General features: G+C 41.8%; 1 protein-coding gene across 3 annotated transcripts; it reads left to right on the top strand.

The window, feature by feature from the left end:
- The first annotated feature begins 1,586 nt into the window (after positions 1 to 1,586).
- LOC148017212 (RPM1-interacting protein 4-like) lies at positions 1,587 to 15,698 on the top strand. Of its 3 annotated transcripts, none has more exons than XM_087662995.1 (5): positions 1,587 to 1,799; positions 13,770 to 13,863; positions 13,960 to 14,472; positions 14,676 to 14,888; positions 15,044 to 15,698. In XM_087662995.1, the coding sequence occupies exons 2-5, from the start codon at positions 13,852 to 13,854 to the stop codon at positions 15,083 to 15,085; spliced, it is 780 nt and encodes a 259-aa protein (XP_087519121.1). In that variant the 5' UTR covers positions 1,587 to 1,799; positions 13,770 to 13,851; the 3' UTR covers positions 15,086 to 15,698. The 3 variants fall into 3 exon arrangements, with proteins under 3 accessions (XP_087519121.1, XP_087519120.1, XP_087519122.1); XM_087662994.1 differs by having other exon boundaries at positions 14,673 to 14,888; positions 15,044 to 15,683; XM_087662996.1 differs by lacking the exon at positions 13,770 to 13,863 and having other exon boundaries at positions 14,673 to 14,888; positions 15,044 to 15,436.
- The last annotated feature ends 273 nt before the right edge of the window (positions 15,699 to 15,971 follow it).

Consider the following 15,971-nt stretch of genomic DNA (forward strand, 5'->3'; position numbering starts at 1 on the left):
CTTCCATGCATCAACTAGCCTCAATGTTTGCTTATTAAGCTTATTTAATCTTAGCCTGGATCTTTTTGCAAAAAAGCACATCCCAACAATCAATTCCTCTCCATATTCCATTAGGTAACTTGGAATTGGCAATCCAATTCAAAGGACAATGACCCACAACTTATTATCATAAAGCCTTTTCATAAGTTGAAACATCGACCTTGAAGCTTTCTCATGGAGTGCTTCAAGACCAATACTACTTTTGTCCCAAGGGTATGTTAGATGATTCCAATCAATAGCAGGCTACCCATGCTTTCCACCAAAAGATCATCAAAATGCTTTAAACTTGATTCTAGTCTTTTCTACCCAACCTTAGAAAAGGGGAATATGGGGGCATTGAAGATAATGATAGGCATCACACTGTTGTGATGAGAGTTAGCTTAATTGCTAAGCCCATAGATAAACAAACTCCTTTTTTGCATCCTTGTTATATACTTAGATGCTAAAGGGCACCCTTGTTTAATAGATATTTTTAGAATGATTGATCCTGATTTATAACCATGAAGGTTGTTGCACTAGTGGAAATAGCTCCACTCAGATTACAAAACATAGTATCAAGACCACATCATTCTAGTACCAAAACCACATCATTCTAGAGCTTTGATAATAAAATGCCAATGCCATTAATAAGATCTATATTGATGAGGTAGTAGCCTCCTCCAAGTACTCCAAAACTCATTCTTTGTTAGTCTTAGAGCTTTGCAGATAGCATCAATCACCTCATATCGTTCTCTCTTCCTTGCACATAGAACATAGAAAGGACTCTGTGTTGCTACCTGGTATCAAATGTTCCTCGATCAAACTCCATTAAGCTCAAACTTTGCTCCACCAATTCATAATTTCGGAGAGCAAAATGCACTTTTCTTTAATGGCATAATCTATACTATTAGTTAAGGAGAGGTGGGGGATGGGTGCCACATGGCAGCCCCCCACCTCCCCCACAAGAAGAAAATGCACTTTTCTTTAATGGCATAATCTATACTATTAGTTAAGGAGAGGTGGGGGATGGGTGCCACGTGGCAGCCCCTCACCTACCCCACAAGAAGAAAAAGAGAACGCGGGGGCGGGTGCCACGCGTCTAGCACCCGTCCCTGCCCGCAAAAATCGCGCCCGCCCCCAGCGCCAGGGCGAGTCTAGGCGCGGACCGCCTAGTTTTTAAATAAAATGACAAGCCCCCCCATGGAATGGTATATTTATTATTTTTTACTTTTTTGCAAAGTGTGTCCTTTGTATTGCACCCATGTAAATACGCACTTTCGAAAAAGTGCGCGCCGACGATGCGGGAAGGGTTTGGGTGTCCGTCACTCAATATGCATTGTGCAACCAGCGATGTTGTCTCCATAGCAAAAGATACGTGCTAGTACGCGGGGGGTTGCGACCCCCAAAAGAGACGATGTGCTTGGAATAGGGCCTTAGGCTGCTGCAATCGGAAAGAGCCACGTGGAAAATCTAAGTGTTTACAAAACCCGCAAGGCAGAACCTGACTTTACTCTCTCTCTCTCTCTCTCTCTCTCTCTCTCAAGCCGCCCCCCCCCCCCGCCCCCCCCCCCCGCGCGCACACACATACATTCAGACATCCATAAACAAAACACCAAATGGCTACTTACACTGTCTGCGTGCACGCAGATTTTGCTTGAGCAGAGATCCCCTCCGAAACCTGCTGCCTGGACATCTTGCCGTCGCGGCTCCAATTTGTGCTTTTGCTGGTCCTCCCTCCGGTTGTTTCTCCGGCTTCCTTCGCATACTTCATCTCCATGGCGGTCAGTAGCTTCCTCTTTCTCCATCCGATCATTGCATTTGTGCTCATGATTGCACAGACGTCGTACTGCTCCTGTTTTCTTTCGATAAGATCACATGAATTTGTCAAAGATGCAAGTGAGAGAGATTATGCTTTAAGATGTTTATGCTGCCTCTTATCAGGCCAGACATTTCAATCCTGTACTCTTAGAGGTTTCTATCAAATTGTGAGAAATGCAAGCCAGAAGAATCAGGCTTTCAGATTTTTATGCTGTCTCTTATCCGTGCAGGCGGTTCAATCCTGTAATCCTGTATTCTTAGATGTTGCGCGACCAATGTCTGTGCAGTTATTCAGTCAGCTGTTAACATATCTTACCATTTGAAGGCGTCCCACATATGCAAAGTTATCCTGCAGGAGTGATGACCTTATAGATTGTCCTGTGGATGCTATCATCCTTACATCAATATTTTGTGCATGCCACAGTATTTCCACACATGATCCACAGCATGCTGCTGTATCAACGAACATGTTGTAGCAATCCCTACACGCTGTGTTTCAGCCTGCTCCATGCCCTCCAGCAGTCTCTGAATCTAAACAACATACAACAGAGCAAAAGTGGTCAAACCTTGTGTAGAAGTCTGGCTTCTTTATTCCTCTCACATTTCTCATTTTTGAGACCCATGCCTTTGCATTGTTGGATGAGAAGTCTGCAGTAACCTCTCTCTCTCTTTCTGTGCTTTCAAGCCTATCTTGGCCCATGCCTACTCCTATGATGGATCTTCAGAGGATCAGACTGCCCTCCAGGATCAAATCAATGCTGTTGCCAGTTCCTTTTTACCATTGTTGGACCGAGTTTTTCCTTTTGCTCATGTTAAGCACACAGGCATACTTGCTGGATTTACCAACTTCTTTTGCATTTGCAACTTAGGGCCTATTAGAAGCAATCTTAATTTGATGGAGGAAATTCTTGGGAAAGGGATAAGCTCATAGGATATGGCCGTCACTTGTCACATGTCTCTTCTCATAGGTATGTGCAAGTGCTGCCTCTGACATATCTCGTTCTCTCATGTTTCTTGGAGTCTCTTCTTGTCTCGGTGAGGAGGGCTGGGTCCGCTGATAAGGCAGGTGGCTGTAAATAAACAACAGCTGCCAAACTGGCCAACCCGTCCTAAAATGGGCAAAATGCTGATCTGGCTGACCTGTGTAAATGCCCCTAAATCTGTTGTCAGACCTGACTGAAATGCTAACCACCCAGGCTGTATATCTGACATCTAGGCGGAAACGCAGCTGATTGAACTGTCACATGGCAGAACATTTAGTACACCTGCAAATGGAGCTAAAGCTGACAATGAACAGCTGGTAAAACACCTCCAAATCTGGCTGGGACTGAACCAGTGTGAACAGGTTGGAGTGGACAGGTGCAGAGGCACACTGACCTCCACCTAATGTGCTTGTAGTAAACAGAACTGACACACATGAATGGATGATGGACAAATATATGTGACAAAGCTCCCGAAGGCCTTGTCTGACTGAAGACAGAGGCTCACAAAGTAGGAGGTGCGCACAAAAGAAGACAGGGTAAAACGTGTGCTAACAAGATTGATGGTAAGAAACCTATGAAGCGATAATGGTGAGAAGAAAGAAGAGTGGATAAAAGAGTGAGAGGATGTAGTAGATATGGATTAGATGGTACTTGATGCAAGGGAGAAAGAGAAAGTGTGGAGGGAGAAGGAAACGGTCACTACACACATGCGCCTCCCATGTTCATCCCTCTCGCTAGTAGCCCCATTCGAGAAGAAAATGAACCTGTCAAGCATGGACCATCATGGTTCAGTGAGCTAATGGTGGTTTTGTGCTTGTCATTGAGTCTTGTGTTAGAGAGTAGGTTGTCACTCTCATACCAATGAAATGTCCTCCCAGGATCCAACTTGCACACAAGACACAAAACAAGCCATACTCACGTAAAGAAACCATGAAGAAATGGTCATTGGACTCACCTCCAAGCCGTAGAGCCAAAGGGGCCCACTGCTGAGCTAGGGGCTTATCGGGCCATGCTCACCACACTCATGTCATGAGGATTGGTGTCCCATATCATCAACCCACATCATCTGAGTGTATGGATGTGACATCCATCAGGCCCAAAGTCTAAGCATAGTGATCACACAATAATATGCACAAATGGGCCTTGAGTGCTACTATAGAACTTGGTTGTCCTAACCCCAAAATACCCCTAGTGTGTTCACAGTAAGTCACTCAACACCCAAGCCTATACCAATGTTGTGGGCGCCCATCTTGGATGTTCAAGGACGAAACGATTCTCTCGACCTTGGTGGACCCTATGACAATCCTTAATGTCATTGCAGTTGGAGCATTGGTCTTCATAGTTTCGATTGTCTCTTAGTTTTGAAACTAGCCTTCCTTTTGGGGAAAGTGGTAATGATCTAATTTAACACTAATTGTAGCAAGCATAAAATTCACATAAACTATAATGCAAATGTTACCAAAGAATCTTGGACAATAGACTCCCGATTGGCCTTGAAACCAACACCTCTTACAATATTTCTTTAGCTTCTAGTAAAATTGGATGAGGTACATTGAGATTTGGCTCTAATCTCCTTCATTATCCAATGTCTCTTGCTGTCAAAAATGACCAGCAAACCTTCTTATTAGTTTGTCCCTTGATCTAGCATATGATTGGCCTCTAATTGACCCTTGGCTGGTCAAATGTAGCTCTAAATTCAACTGGGATGGCTGGCTTCTTGAAATCTTTGGCAATTCCTCAAAATGCAGTTGCTGATTCTAAGTAGTAAGCCTTCAATTTCCTGGGCAGAGGACCCAAAGATGGCCACAGCAGCAAATGCTCTGTTGTCCACCTTTTATGGCTGTGAGGGATTACTTGTAGAGGAGTGAGATAGCTGAGAGAGAGATTTCTGATTTTTGTGGCGAGAAAGTGTTAAAACCAGCTGATGTCTTGTGAAACAACATTAAATAATATTGTTGAGCAGCCTGGAGGCCTGAGATGTATGTCACCTAGCCTCGGATGGAATCTTCAATTGTTGTGCTCCTTGTTGGAGCTGCTACTTGCAATAGCAGTCTTCTTAGTTGGTTGGAAATGGCCAAAACCTACTGGTACCTGCTTGGACAGCATTTTCTCCTTCTCTCTCAACCTCCACAATCCATTGAATGGTTGGAATTATGCTGCACCAGCCTCTACTAGCCCTTCCCTCACGTGCACGGGCAAGTTTTGGAAAGTGGTAGCCTTCTAAATGCATCTTTAAGCCATTTAATTGCATTTTTACTTGAGCTAGTAGATTTGGCTCCAAGAAGGCTTTCACATTAGGTTCGGGAGGAGGGAAGAAGAAGGAGAAGCCTAAGGCTAAGAAATAGGATGACAAGGAGGAAACAAGGATAATAAGAAGCAGCCCAAGTGCCCACATTGTGGAAAGGGTACACGTTTGGAGAAATGTTGGCTGAGCTGAAGTACCCCCATTTGAAGCCCAATGAGGGGTCTAAGGATTCAAAGGCTACCCTAGCTACCATTGAGTCCTTCTTCATCCATGTGTTCGAGGAGGAGAATATCACTCTGGCTTCTTCCACTGTGAAGAAGCCTTGGCTCGTGGACAATGGGGTTTTTTCCCACACGACCTATCAACAGGATTGGCCTTAGGACACGAGTTGTAGAGGGGGATTTGTCACCATTGATGACAAATTTTCTGTATCTGTTTGTGGACTAGGGACCAATCCATTAGGTCGACAATAGTCTTTTGCCAATGTTCTTTATGTACCGGATTTGGGTTTTAAACTATTGCTTGTTCATGGTTTTACACAATTAGGTACTTGAGTTGGTTTTACCTAGGATCCAGTGATTGTGGAGGATGCTTCTATAGGAGTGGTTCTTTGGATAGGTACAAAGGAGGGTGGGCTTTATATGCTCATAGCCATTGCCACGAGGACTTTCCATGAGCTAGGATTGCTTTGGCATGTTTGATATGGATGCCTCAACATTGATGTTATCAGGTGGGTTTCTCAAAAGAAGATGGTGGAGGGACTTCCTAATTTGCCTCCCATTTTTTGAGGGGCAAGTAGCCTAGGTAGTCCCATCCATAGATTCGCAAGGCTTCTACACCAGTGAAGTTGGTCCATATTGACCTATTCGGTCCTATGGGCACAACCCCCATTGGGAAGGCTAAGTATTTGATTTTGATCGTTGATGATTTTAGCCATTATGTGTGGCCTTATCTTTTGGAGTATAAAAGCGATGCTTGCTCCAATGTTTGTGGAAAAGACAAGGCCAAGACGTTTCTGGAAATGTGGACATCTTTTAAGGTTCGAGGTGTACGAGCAAACCATGGTGATGAGTTTTGTTCTAACCACTTTTTCTAAGTTTTGTAGGGATAATGGCACTTGGGTTTTCCCATTCAAACACACCATGGTGGAGTGTGCTAATCAGACCATGCTAGAGATGGACCAATCGATGTTGGAGCATAGGAGTCTTGCTTACTTCATTTGGGGTGAGGTGGTGGCTACTGTGGTACACATCCGCAATCGGTCTTCTAGCTGTGCATTACAGAATATGAATCCCTATAGGCTATGAGGCTTTCTTTGGAAAAAAGCCTTCCATTTCCTATTTTTGCATCTTTGGGTGCGATACTTTTGTCCATGTGGATAAGAAGAAGAGAGGGAGCAAACTTGACTCCAAGACTCAAGTCGAAGAAGCTTATCTTCACGGGCTATAGCATGACCACGAAGGGCTATTGGCTCTATGACCGGAATAAAAAAAAGATTGAGGTGAGCAAGGACGTGATCTTTGATAAGGTCTTGGCCTCTGAAGACCCTATTGATGGTTCTTCTTATGTAGGTGATTCTTCATCCTTGATTGAATCTCTGTAATGAAGAGAGTTTCTTCTAAACAAGAAATGCTCAAAATACACCAAGAAATATTGCAATAGCCATAGCCAGGATGACCGTAGCTTGGAATCTCATTACCATGATGAAATATTACAATGGAGAAGATAGCATGGAGGTAGCAAGATACCCATCTCTTGCTTTAGTGGAGCCAAGGTATGCACTCTCTTGCTATGGTGGGAAGTCCAAACTTGGAGTCCTCAAGAAATGAGAATTGATTAATGATCAAAAGATGTGCACAATTTATAGTTTCATCCTTTTATACTCCACCTTAACTCCTAATGAATATTCTCACCTAGGCTAAGGTTACAAGTCACTTATTTGCTTTATCACAAGCCATCCTGTCCTAGAGAAGCTTTGTTCTCAAAGCTTGCAAAATTGTGGAGAATTCAAAATGGAATTTCCAAGGATAGCTTGGTGGTAAGAAAACCTATGTTGAAATAGAAGGCCATGCTGAAAGAGAAACCTCCATGCGGAAGAAGATCCCCTTAATCATTGAAGACAAATGAGAGAATCTAATGAACTGTTGTAAGCTGTCAAAAACATGGCTGCCATAAAAAGTTGCCCATAACTTGTGATAGAGAAGTCTGATTGACATGAATGAAGTATTGCTGCGAAGTAGAAACCATTAGAAACCCGTCCTTCACATAAGATTCAATAATTGTTGCCAATAAGGCAATTTAATTCATGATGGAAAATTCACACAAGCAGCTTTCCATTGTCCTATGCCTATAGAAATTGCACTGTTATGAAGGAACTTGGACTTCTTTGGAGAGATAGGTGACTACTCTTTAAAACAAATAGGAAATCTTTATCATATGAATGATAGAATGGCTGTCATTGGAATCAATTACTCCTAGGGTCAAATGGGTAACCATAAAAGTAATCATCACATCCATAACATCCATGTTTACTATCCATGAAAACATTCACTCCATCACTAGTGCCCGGATCAAATGGAAAGCAGTCCATTAGATCAAAGAATTCTTCATAGGTATCATTCTCCATTGTTGGGTTGGTTTCAATATGGGACAAATTATCTTCATGAGATTCTTGTTCATCCACATCTTTAATGAGTAACATAATCTCTTCATTCCTAGCTTTGCAACATTGCTTATGATCTTGAGGCCATTTTTCTTTGCATTTAAAACATGAACCCTTGGCATGCATCTCTCTAAGATTGTCACTGGATAAGAGTTTGCTGTTGGTATTATCTGTGGTGGCACAAGAAGTTGATGTACAATGGGATTCTCCCAATCCCTTTCGGTATTCCAACTCCCCTTGTTGTTCAAAATGACCAGCAAATCTTTAATCTGATTTGCCCCTTGATTCAGGCAATCAATTGACCTTTACCCGCTTTGATGGAGATGGAAAATTCCCCAAATTCAATTATTTGTTGGTCCCTCTGCTGGTTCTTCCACTTGGATAGGCTAAAAACAGCTTCAGCCCTGTTGAATCCAAGTCTTGGAGCTTCCAATTTTTGGCAGGCTTCCTGAGGCTGCTGCTAAATCCTAATTTCTACTGCAGATTAGGGTTTACTGTAGAGAAATCTGAAATTTCTTAGCCTTTGGTGATCTCAATGCTGCAATCTGTGGAGCAAGGCTATGAAAGGTTGGGAGATGAGAGAGAATGTTGAGGAGAGAGAAAATTCAGACTTCCTTCGCGAAGAACTGAAGAAAATCTGTCATTTATTGTTGCTGCCCTGTCTCAACAGCTTTTAGATGCAAAGAACTGAAGAAAGTTAGTCATTTACTGCTGTTGTCCTTTTCCAATAACTTGTAGATGTTGTCACCTGTTGTTGATTGGTCTTCTCCTGCCCCTAGCTACCTTAGAAGGTCCTCCAATGGCTGCAAATTAGATCAACATCTTCTCCCCCTCTCTTGTAGGCAGAATACACTAAAAATGCCTCTCTCCAGCCTTTAAAGACGTTTTTCAGTCTTGCATGGGCATTTTTTACAAGTGGCAACCTTTCCAAATAGTTTTTTCAGCATTATTCATAATTAAATATTAATTTTCAGTCTTTAAATACTAAAAATCAATCTAATAATTATTTTGGTGCGTTGAAAAACAATTTGATTGGCCAATAGTTAAATTGGCTAAGGAACTTCCATTCTCGAGTGTCTTTGCATCATATTTGACTATTAGATTGGTGTTAGGTACCATTAAATGTCACTTCTCTAATGTCACCAATTGACACTTATGGCCAAATGAATGACCTAGGCCAACAACCGACACCAGGTACCTGTGCAGCATAACTTATAGCAGCTTTTGCCTTTGATATCTTGTGATTTCCTCGGGTTCCGAGCTTGCAAATTTACTCTAATCCTAGTTACACCTCACATGTGCAACATTTATTTAACCATGTGATTAAAAGTTAATCCACATGTTAAGTGAGGTTTCAAAAATACATGTCCTCATGACACAAACCCTAAATTTTGTAGAAATTTAGGGTTTACAACAGAGATCTCTTTGTTGTTCACCAAATTTGGCTGATATCTGCTCAAAATGACTGAGATCTCTTGAGAATGGTTTGGGGAGGTGAGAGAAAGTCAAGATGAGAGAGAAATATGATTTTCTATGTGAGAAAACCCTAAATTCTGCTTGTTGCTTGCTCCAGCTTGCATTTAATGCAGTCACCTATTGCTAGGCACCTCCAAAATGTTGTCACTTGATGAGCAATGTTGTTGCTAGTGCGTGAAATGTGACTCCTTGTTGTCCCCTGCCTCTTGAGGCTCCCAAATGGCTGTCTTCTGTAGCAAATTATTGTTCTTTGATTAGAAAATGGACCAATAGCTCTCCCTCTCCCTTTTCTAAGCTGTAAACTAGACTAAATGATTGAGACCCAGCCCCCAAAAACGTTTTCTCAGTTTACATGGCATTTTTGCTAAGTGGCAACCTTCTAAACTCATTTTTCAGCATTATCCAACCATTTAATTAATTTATAGAATTTAATAATCCTGAAAATTAATTTCAGCCCTTCTAACCTTGTCGAAAATTAAATGTACCAATCCATAATTAAATTGGCTAGGCCATTTGCAACTTGGAGTCGTCCCTAACCTCTATTGACCCTTAGACTGGCATTAATTAATTAATTAATGCTAGTCCCTAGTGTCACCACCGACACTTATTGGCCAAACCATTGCCCTAGGGTCTAATTTGATACCAATTGACCATTAGAACCTAGTTGGCATAGGTTATCACAACTTTTGCCTTTGATACCCATTGCATCCTCGGGGTCCTTGGCCTACTACTATGGAATATGTGCCATGTGTCTCACATGTGCTTAAACAACCTTGCACATTTGATTAATAACTTGATCAAATGTTATTAGCAAGATTAAAGCATCTCAAAATTTCACGTCCTCGTGACAAGGAGTGTTAGCAGTCGTGTGTCTTGTGTAGTTATCTCTTGCTTGTGAGCTTGAGTGTGAGTCAGATGAGGACATTAGGAGCTGTGACATTGTATTTGTCTTTCATTTTGTGTGTGCTCATCTCCTGCCTGTGAGGCTTAGTTTGAGTTGATGAGGACACGAGGAGCTGTGACATTGTATTTATCTTTCATTTTGTGGGTTTTAGACACTTTAGATGGATGGTGCATTAATGCATACCTTTTTGGGCACTTTTGGCCATTTTTAGGGTTTTGCCACCCCTACTATTGTATGGTACCCACATTGACGCATAGAGTTATGTGTTGGGGCTGGCTATTATAGCCTTATACCTTTAGCCATTGCAGTCACATTGTTTCTTCTCTATCTGGCATTCTCTCTTTGTTTCCTTCTCTTCGTGTTCACTTTTCCTTTTTTGTTGCGTACTCTCACATTTCCCAATAACTAGGCATATTGAGGTTACTGTGTGTACTCTCAATGTACAAATGCCCATACATGTTTCCAAGTAATTATGCACGCTACTGTTAACAATTGTGTAAGATGGCAGCCATTGCACTAGTAAACCACCAGTCACAACTATACAGATCCATGGCTATTCGAGTGGTATTCACTGTATCACTGAATAGGCAAGTAGAGCTATAGAAATACAAGTGTTTGCCACATTGATCATAGTAAGTTCTCAAAGGTTATTGTCTATTAAAATAGAGGGGTGCAACAAACCCAATAGCTTCAATCAGGTGACGTAAATTCCTCACAAATGCATCAATTTGTTGATTCAAAGTTAGCCAAAGAAAGCCTTAACGGCTTTCTCAATAGCATTAGTACATTGATACTCTACAACTATAGACCACAACTTTTTTGATGTCAAAGATGACCATCACTTTCAAAGAATCCATCCCATTCAGTTGTCAAACTTGCATAGCATATGCTTGCCCTGCCAGAGGTTCAAACACCCCAAGATGCCACAACGAGAGATACACCCTATATCAATTGTGTATCATCCTCGAAGCTCACACCTACAATTGATAGATGGGGTGTACATGTTAGTAGTAATGTTTGTTATGCATAGTCATCTCTTGGCTGTGAGCCTCAATTTGAGTCAGATAGGGACATTAAGAGCTCTGACGTTATGTTTGTTGTATTTTGATGGAGAAGGCAGCTCTTTCTAGAGCATGCATTATGGTGCATTTCTTTTCGAGTGAGTGTTGGGTGTGTTCACACTGTGCATTGCAGTGAGTTACCCAGCTTTGAGTGGCTAGATAGTTTGCATATTTGCAATTCTGATTAGTTCAGCCTGTCATGATGCCTGCATCAGCATTTTCCCCTCTAGGATGGGCCGGTTGGCCAGTCTTTTGATTGGTCCACTGCACTATTTTGGCCTATTTTTGCAGGTTGGCCAGTTTGGTGGGATTGGGCTATTTATAGCCAGCCCGCTGTTGGGGAAGATCATTCCCATTTTTTGTCTTGTAGGTTGCACACTCCGACTTCAGCCTTCTTCTCCATCTTCGGTGCTGCCATGGTCATCAACCTGATCTGGTATCCTCATTGACACCTTGGGCTGCATGCAGGGACTGATTAGTCCACCATTGTATTCAGCATTCATTTCAGATTCAATGTAGTTTTTCACTTCATTCTCTTCTCTTCTTGCTGTCTGGCTTCTCTTTCTTCTCCATGTTCATATTTCTCTTCCATTGCACGCTGTCATAATACAAAAACAGCCAGCCAACATTTGCAAAAGCCCTCAACACAAGTCCATGATTGAAGCCTACAAGACCATGAGCACAAAGGCTTTGGAAAGCTGTAACCAAGAGCATAACAGTTTGTGTTGTGCCATTACTCTAGCTTGTGGCCATCCCAAAGCCATATTTTGTGCAAACATGTATTTGTTAAAAACGCAAAATGGAAGCAATATCCTCAAGTGCATTCCACAAAGCATAGCAATGGTTCACGAGCAGAGATGCCTCGCATGACAAAAAGTGTCACATCACAATGACTCACATCTCTTGTATGTTCTTCAAGAACCAAAGAGAAAATCATGCATAAATCTACATGCCACAGTAATGCTTTCACAAACACTATACTCCACTAGATGCATCAGTCACCCACAATGACTGCTTGACAAGACTTATGCCCATAGCTATGGCTGCTTCATTTGAGCATTCTAAAAACTTGTGTTGGCTCTCTTCTTCTTCTTTCTGATTGTGAAGGAAGCCATGCCAATGTATTGTTCATCAACCATGAGGAAAGGGCCAAGGCTGGGTTTCTGTCTTTGTTTACTCGTTGACCTGTAAAGAGTAGTTGGCTTGTTGCATAGTAGCATGTGTGCATCTGTATAACTTTGCATGACCAGTGAGACAGAGGATTGATTGCTACTGAGCTCCAGGGTGGCATGGGCCCGGGTCGGAAAAAAAGGGGGGGAGGGGGTGGAAACGGGGGTTGCTCATTTTTAACCTTTGATTCGTCTCCTGTTTGTATCATTTTTCAGTAATTGTATCTTAAGCCACACATTTGTGTTTTCCCAAATATTTTAATTGTTTCAGCATGGAAATATGCAAATATCTTCATTGTCAAGCATACTATGTTTGTTGGTGTGATTACAATTATGGACTCACTGGATAATGTGTTGCATTGAGGAGGCCAGATCTCTGTTTACAGGGTGCCGTACAGAGGAATGCTGTCATGGTTGGCAAACCTTAAGAAATGATCTGACACATCTTGAGGCAATTTTATTGATTGTGGTTCTTGTTCTAGACTCCAGTGATTTAGTCATTGCACTAATAGGTGGGTATAAAGGAATATTGCCAAATATTGGACAGTATGACAGTTCTCTCATGCTAAATGGAGGAACAACCTATAGGGAGACATGACTAGATGTATTTGTTACTGGAAAACTAGGCTCTCACATTTCTTGGTTAAGCCTTAAGTATGTATCTTTGATTGGATCTGTTAGGGAAGTTATGTTCTAAGTTAGACAGGCACAGCCACTTTTGTTGTTGGTGAATCTAGTCGAGATTAGCTAGCACCCTCCAAAAGAATATTTTTTGCGAAGAGATCAAAACACGAGACCAATCGGCAGTTTGAGAGTTCCCTTAATGCATGGTGCATGAGTGTGTCTTTCAGAAATTTGTATGTGGCTCACCTAGTGGTCGACTATGTTAGGTGCTTTAGCTAGGATCATATGACACAAAGTTAGTACCAGACTAGTGGCATGACATGGGTATTGGTAGTTTAGTGGCTGTTGCATGAGGCTACACGTGTTGTGGGTTTATCTAGGTTCACTGGACTGCTTCATGTCTGGAAGTATTTCTGTTGGGATTTAGGCATTTGTATGAACCAGCTTGAAAAATGCAGACCATCTTAAAGAGTGATGTAGTTGAGGACAGCTCTAGTCCTCAAAGGGTGAGGGTGCAATCCACCTCTCTCAAGGACAGCGGTGTGTGTATTAAAGTACAATGTCTCACAATATTGAGCTCACATAAATTAGAAAAAGTATCACATTAATGAAAGAGAAATAACAACGATTCAAGTTTATGTAATATCCTTAATTGTGAACGAGTGTTCAAACATGTGCTTCAGTAATATCCACAAGGTGAATGCATTAATAAAACCTAAGGCACTGAATGTGAGTACCAAGGCCTTTGGATGCCCTATTTCTCTACTCATTTTGTGTCAGATTGGCATATTTGTCACATTTGTAAACAGTTCATGCACTAGAGAAGAAAGAAGAAAGTGTGATAAAAGAAGGCTTAACACTGAACTTCTCTGCATAATACATCATCAGCAAATGATTATCTGGGTAAGGGGCTAATTAGGCTAAGTGATTGTAAGGGACAGGAAGAGGGCTCACTTTTGGACAAAATTATGGTTTTGACACCTTTTCTGATTGTAACAGCGACCAACTCATATACCCAAGTTTGGAAACTGGGATCCTAATGAGCATATGCCTTACACAGTTGTATTTGACAATGCTCGAGCTGGAAAGGGAGGGAAGATCATTAATCCTAATGATCCTGCTGAAAATGAGGCACTTTTTCGTAAACCTTCTGGTGGTGCAGATAATGAAGAGGGCACAAAGGCGAGTCCTCAACATGAAAGAAGAGTCAGTAAAGAAGATGCCAAATATGGGCTTCAAATAGAAGGAAGTCAAAAGGTAGGTGCACGCCATGCACGACGGCCAAGCAGGGGAAATAGTGAATATGGGGAATCAGATGGAATTGCAGCGAGGCGTGGCAGTTCAACTAGTGAAAATGGAGTTGGGGATAGTGGACATGGAAATGTGGGCCCTGGTTCATCACCACTGAATACTCAATATCCAGGACGACTGGGTAAAAAACTTGGTTCAGCATCACCTGCTGCTGAGAGAAGATCAGATTCTGGGACACCTGGCACACCAAATAGAAATCGGGTATGCCTCACTATAGTATGCTATCTAAGGATTCAGTTTAATAGCCTCATTTTATGCATGCTGTTGGAGTGTTTTAAAATTGTTGAAATTGAGAGAACTCCCATTATTTTACAGAATTCAATCTTATGATTTGCCAGTTTGTCTATGCACCAATTTTTTGTTAAGCTGCTCGCCTAAGGTTGAGTTCTAATATTTTGTAGCAGCCGGAGAAGTATGCAGCTCCACTTCCTAAATTTGGTGACTGGGATGTAAACAACCCAGCCTCAGGAGAAGGGTTTACGGTCATCTTCAATAAGGCCCGAGATGAGAAAAAAACTGGGGGGGCTCTTCGTATTCCTCCAATGCAAGGGGAATCTCCTTTGAGACAAGAGGCGCAGGTGCACAAGCCACTACCACCAGTAAGGAAAGAGAACTCGGTAAGTATATGGAGGTGCTCTTTTGCCTGCCTTTTTTAGGTTATCGTCCTGCTGTTTTTAATTATGCTGCAAGGAATCTGACATGCTCTTATTAATAATTCAAATTTGTACTGATTTGTGTGTTCTTGTTTTTGGGGCTGGGATTGTCATGGCAGAACTGGTTGAGCTGTTGCTTTCATCCAAGTACAGCACAGTAAAGAAACTTCTACGGCAAGCGTCTTTCTCAATCCAGAATGTTTTGTACTGTAGATTTGTAAAACATTGTGCTTTCTGCTGCTCCTAAGACTTGCATATATACACAGGTTTTTGACTACAGGGATGAGATTCATTTCATTTTTAGTGGCATTTGTTCTTTGGACAAGGATAACTTTAATGCATGTATTTAAAGCAGATTGGCAGGATGAGCAGAAATAAGCAACATAATTTCCTTGCAAATCATATTGCTGCAAGGAATGCCTGGAGTTTGTAACAGTAATTTGTATAGTCTATGTGCTTGTTAAGGGTGGTGTAGAGAGAGAGAGAGAGAGAGAGAGAGAGAGAGAGCCATGTTTCACGAAAAAAAAGAGAGAGAGCCATGTAGGATTAAACATATCACCTCGGGAAAATGACGTTTCAATTGGTAAACTTGAGAGTGATGATGATAAGCAAGTGCATCTGTGGTGGCAGTATTGTCACTTCCAATTTTTGTAAATTGCCTTGCTGCTTTGGCACAAGAAAATATGTACTCTGTGCAGTTGGAAGCGCTCATGGATTAATTTGTGGAATGCTGATCGGTTTAAATGTGTGAGGTATTGTAGGTCACCTCTGTGTGCAGAATAATAGTTGGGGGCCATCTTCTTTTTTAAGATCTTGTTCTTATTTTTTGTGGCGTTAGCTAGAGTTGGTCTGACTTTTGCGACCAAGGTGGTGCTCTATTTTTCCAATACTCTTGAGGAATGAACAGTGCTTCTCTGTAGGTAGCAACTTACTAGCCCTTCTAACCTAGTTGGGTCTTGTAAAGAAACATGCCATACAAGGCTTTGGGAAATTGGATCTTTGAGCAACATAACTCCAATCTATTGCAACCTATCTATTTGGGATGGT

This window comes from Lygodium microphyllum, chromosome 22 (assembly GCF_053477565.2).
Source record: "Lygodium microphyllum isolate KBCC chromosome 22, Lygodium_microphyllum_v1.1.10, whole genome shotgun sequence".
Lineage (NCBI taxonomy): Eukaryota > Viridiplantae > Streptophyta > Polypodiopsida > Schizaeales > Lygodiaceae > Lygodium > Lygodium microphyllum.

Excerpts from the sequence above, each read along its gene's own strand:
- LOC148017212 (XM_087662994.1), top strand. Across the intron at positions 14,473-14,672 it reads GCACACCAAATAGAAATCGG|CAGCCGGAGAAGTATGCAGC; the intron begins GTATGCCTCACT and ends AATATTTTGTAG. Across the intron at positions 14,889-15,043 it reads CAGTAAGGAAAGAGAACTCG|AACTGGTTGAGCTGTTGCTT; the intron begins GTAAGTATATGG and ends TTGTCATGGCAG.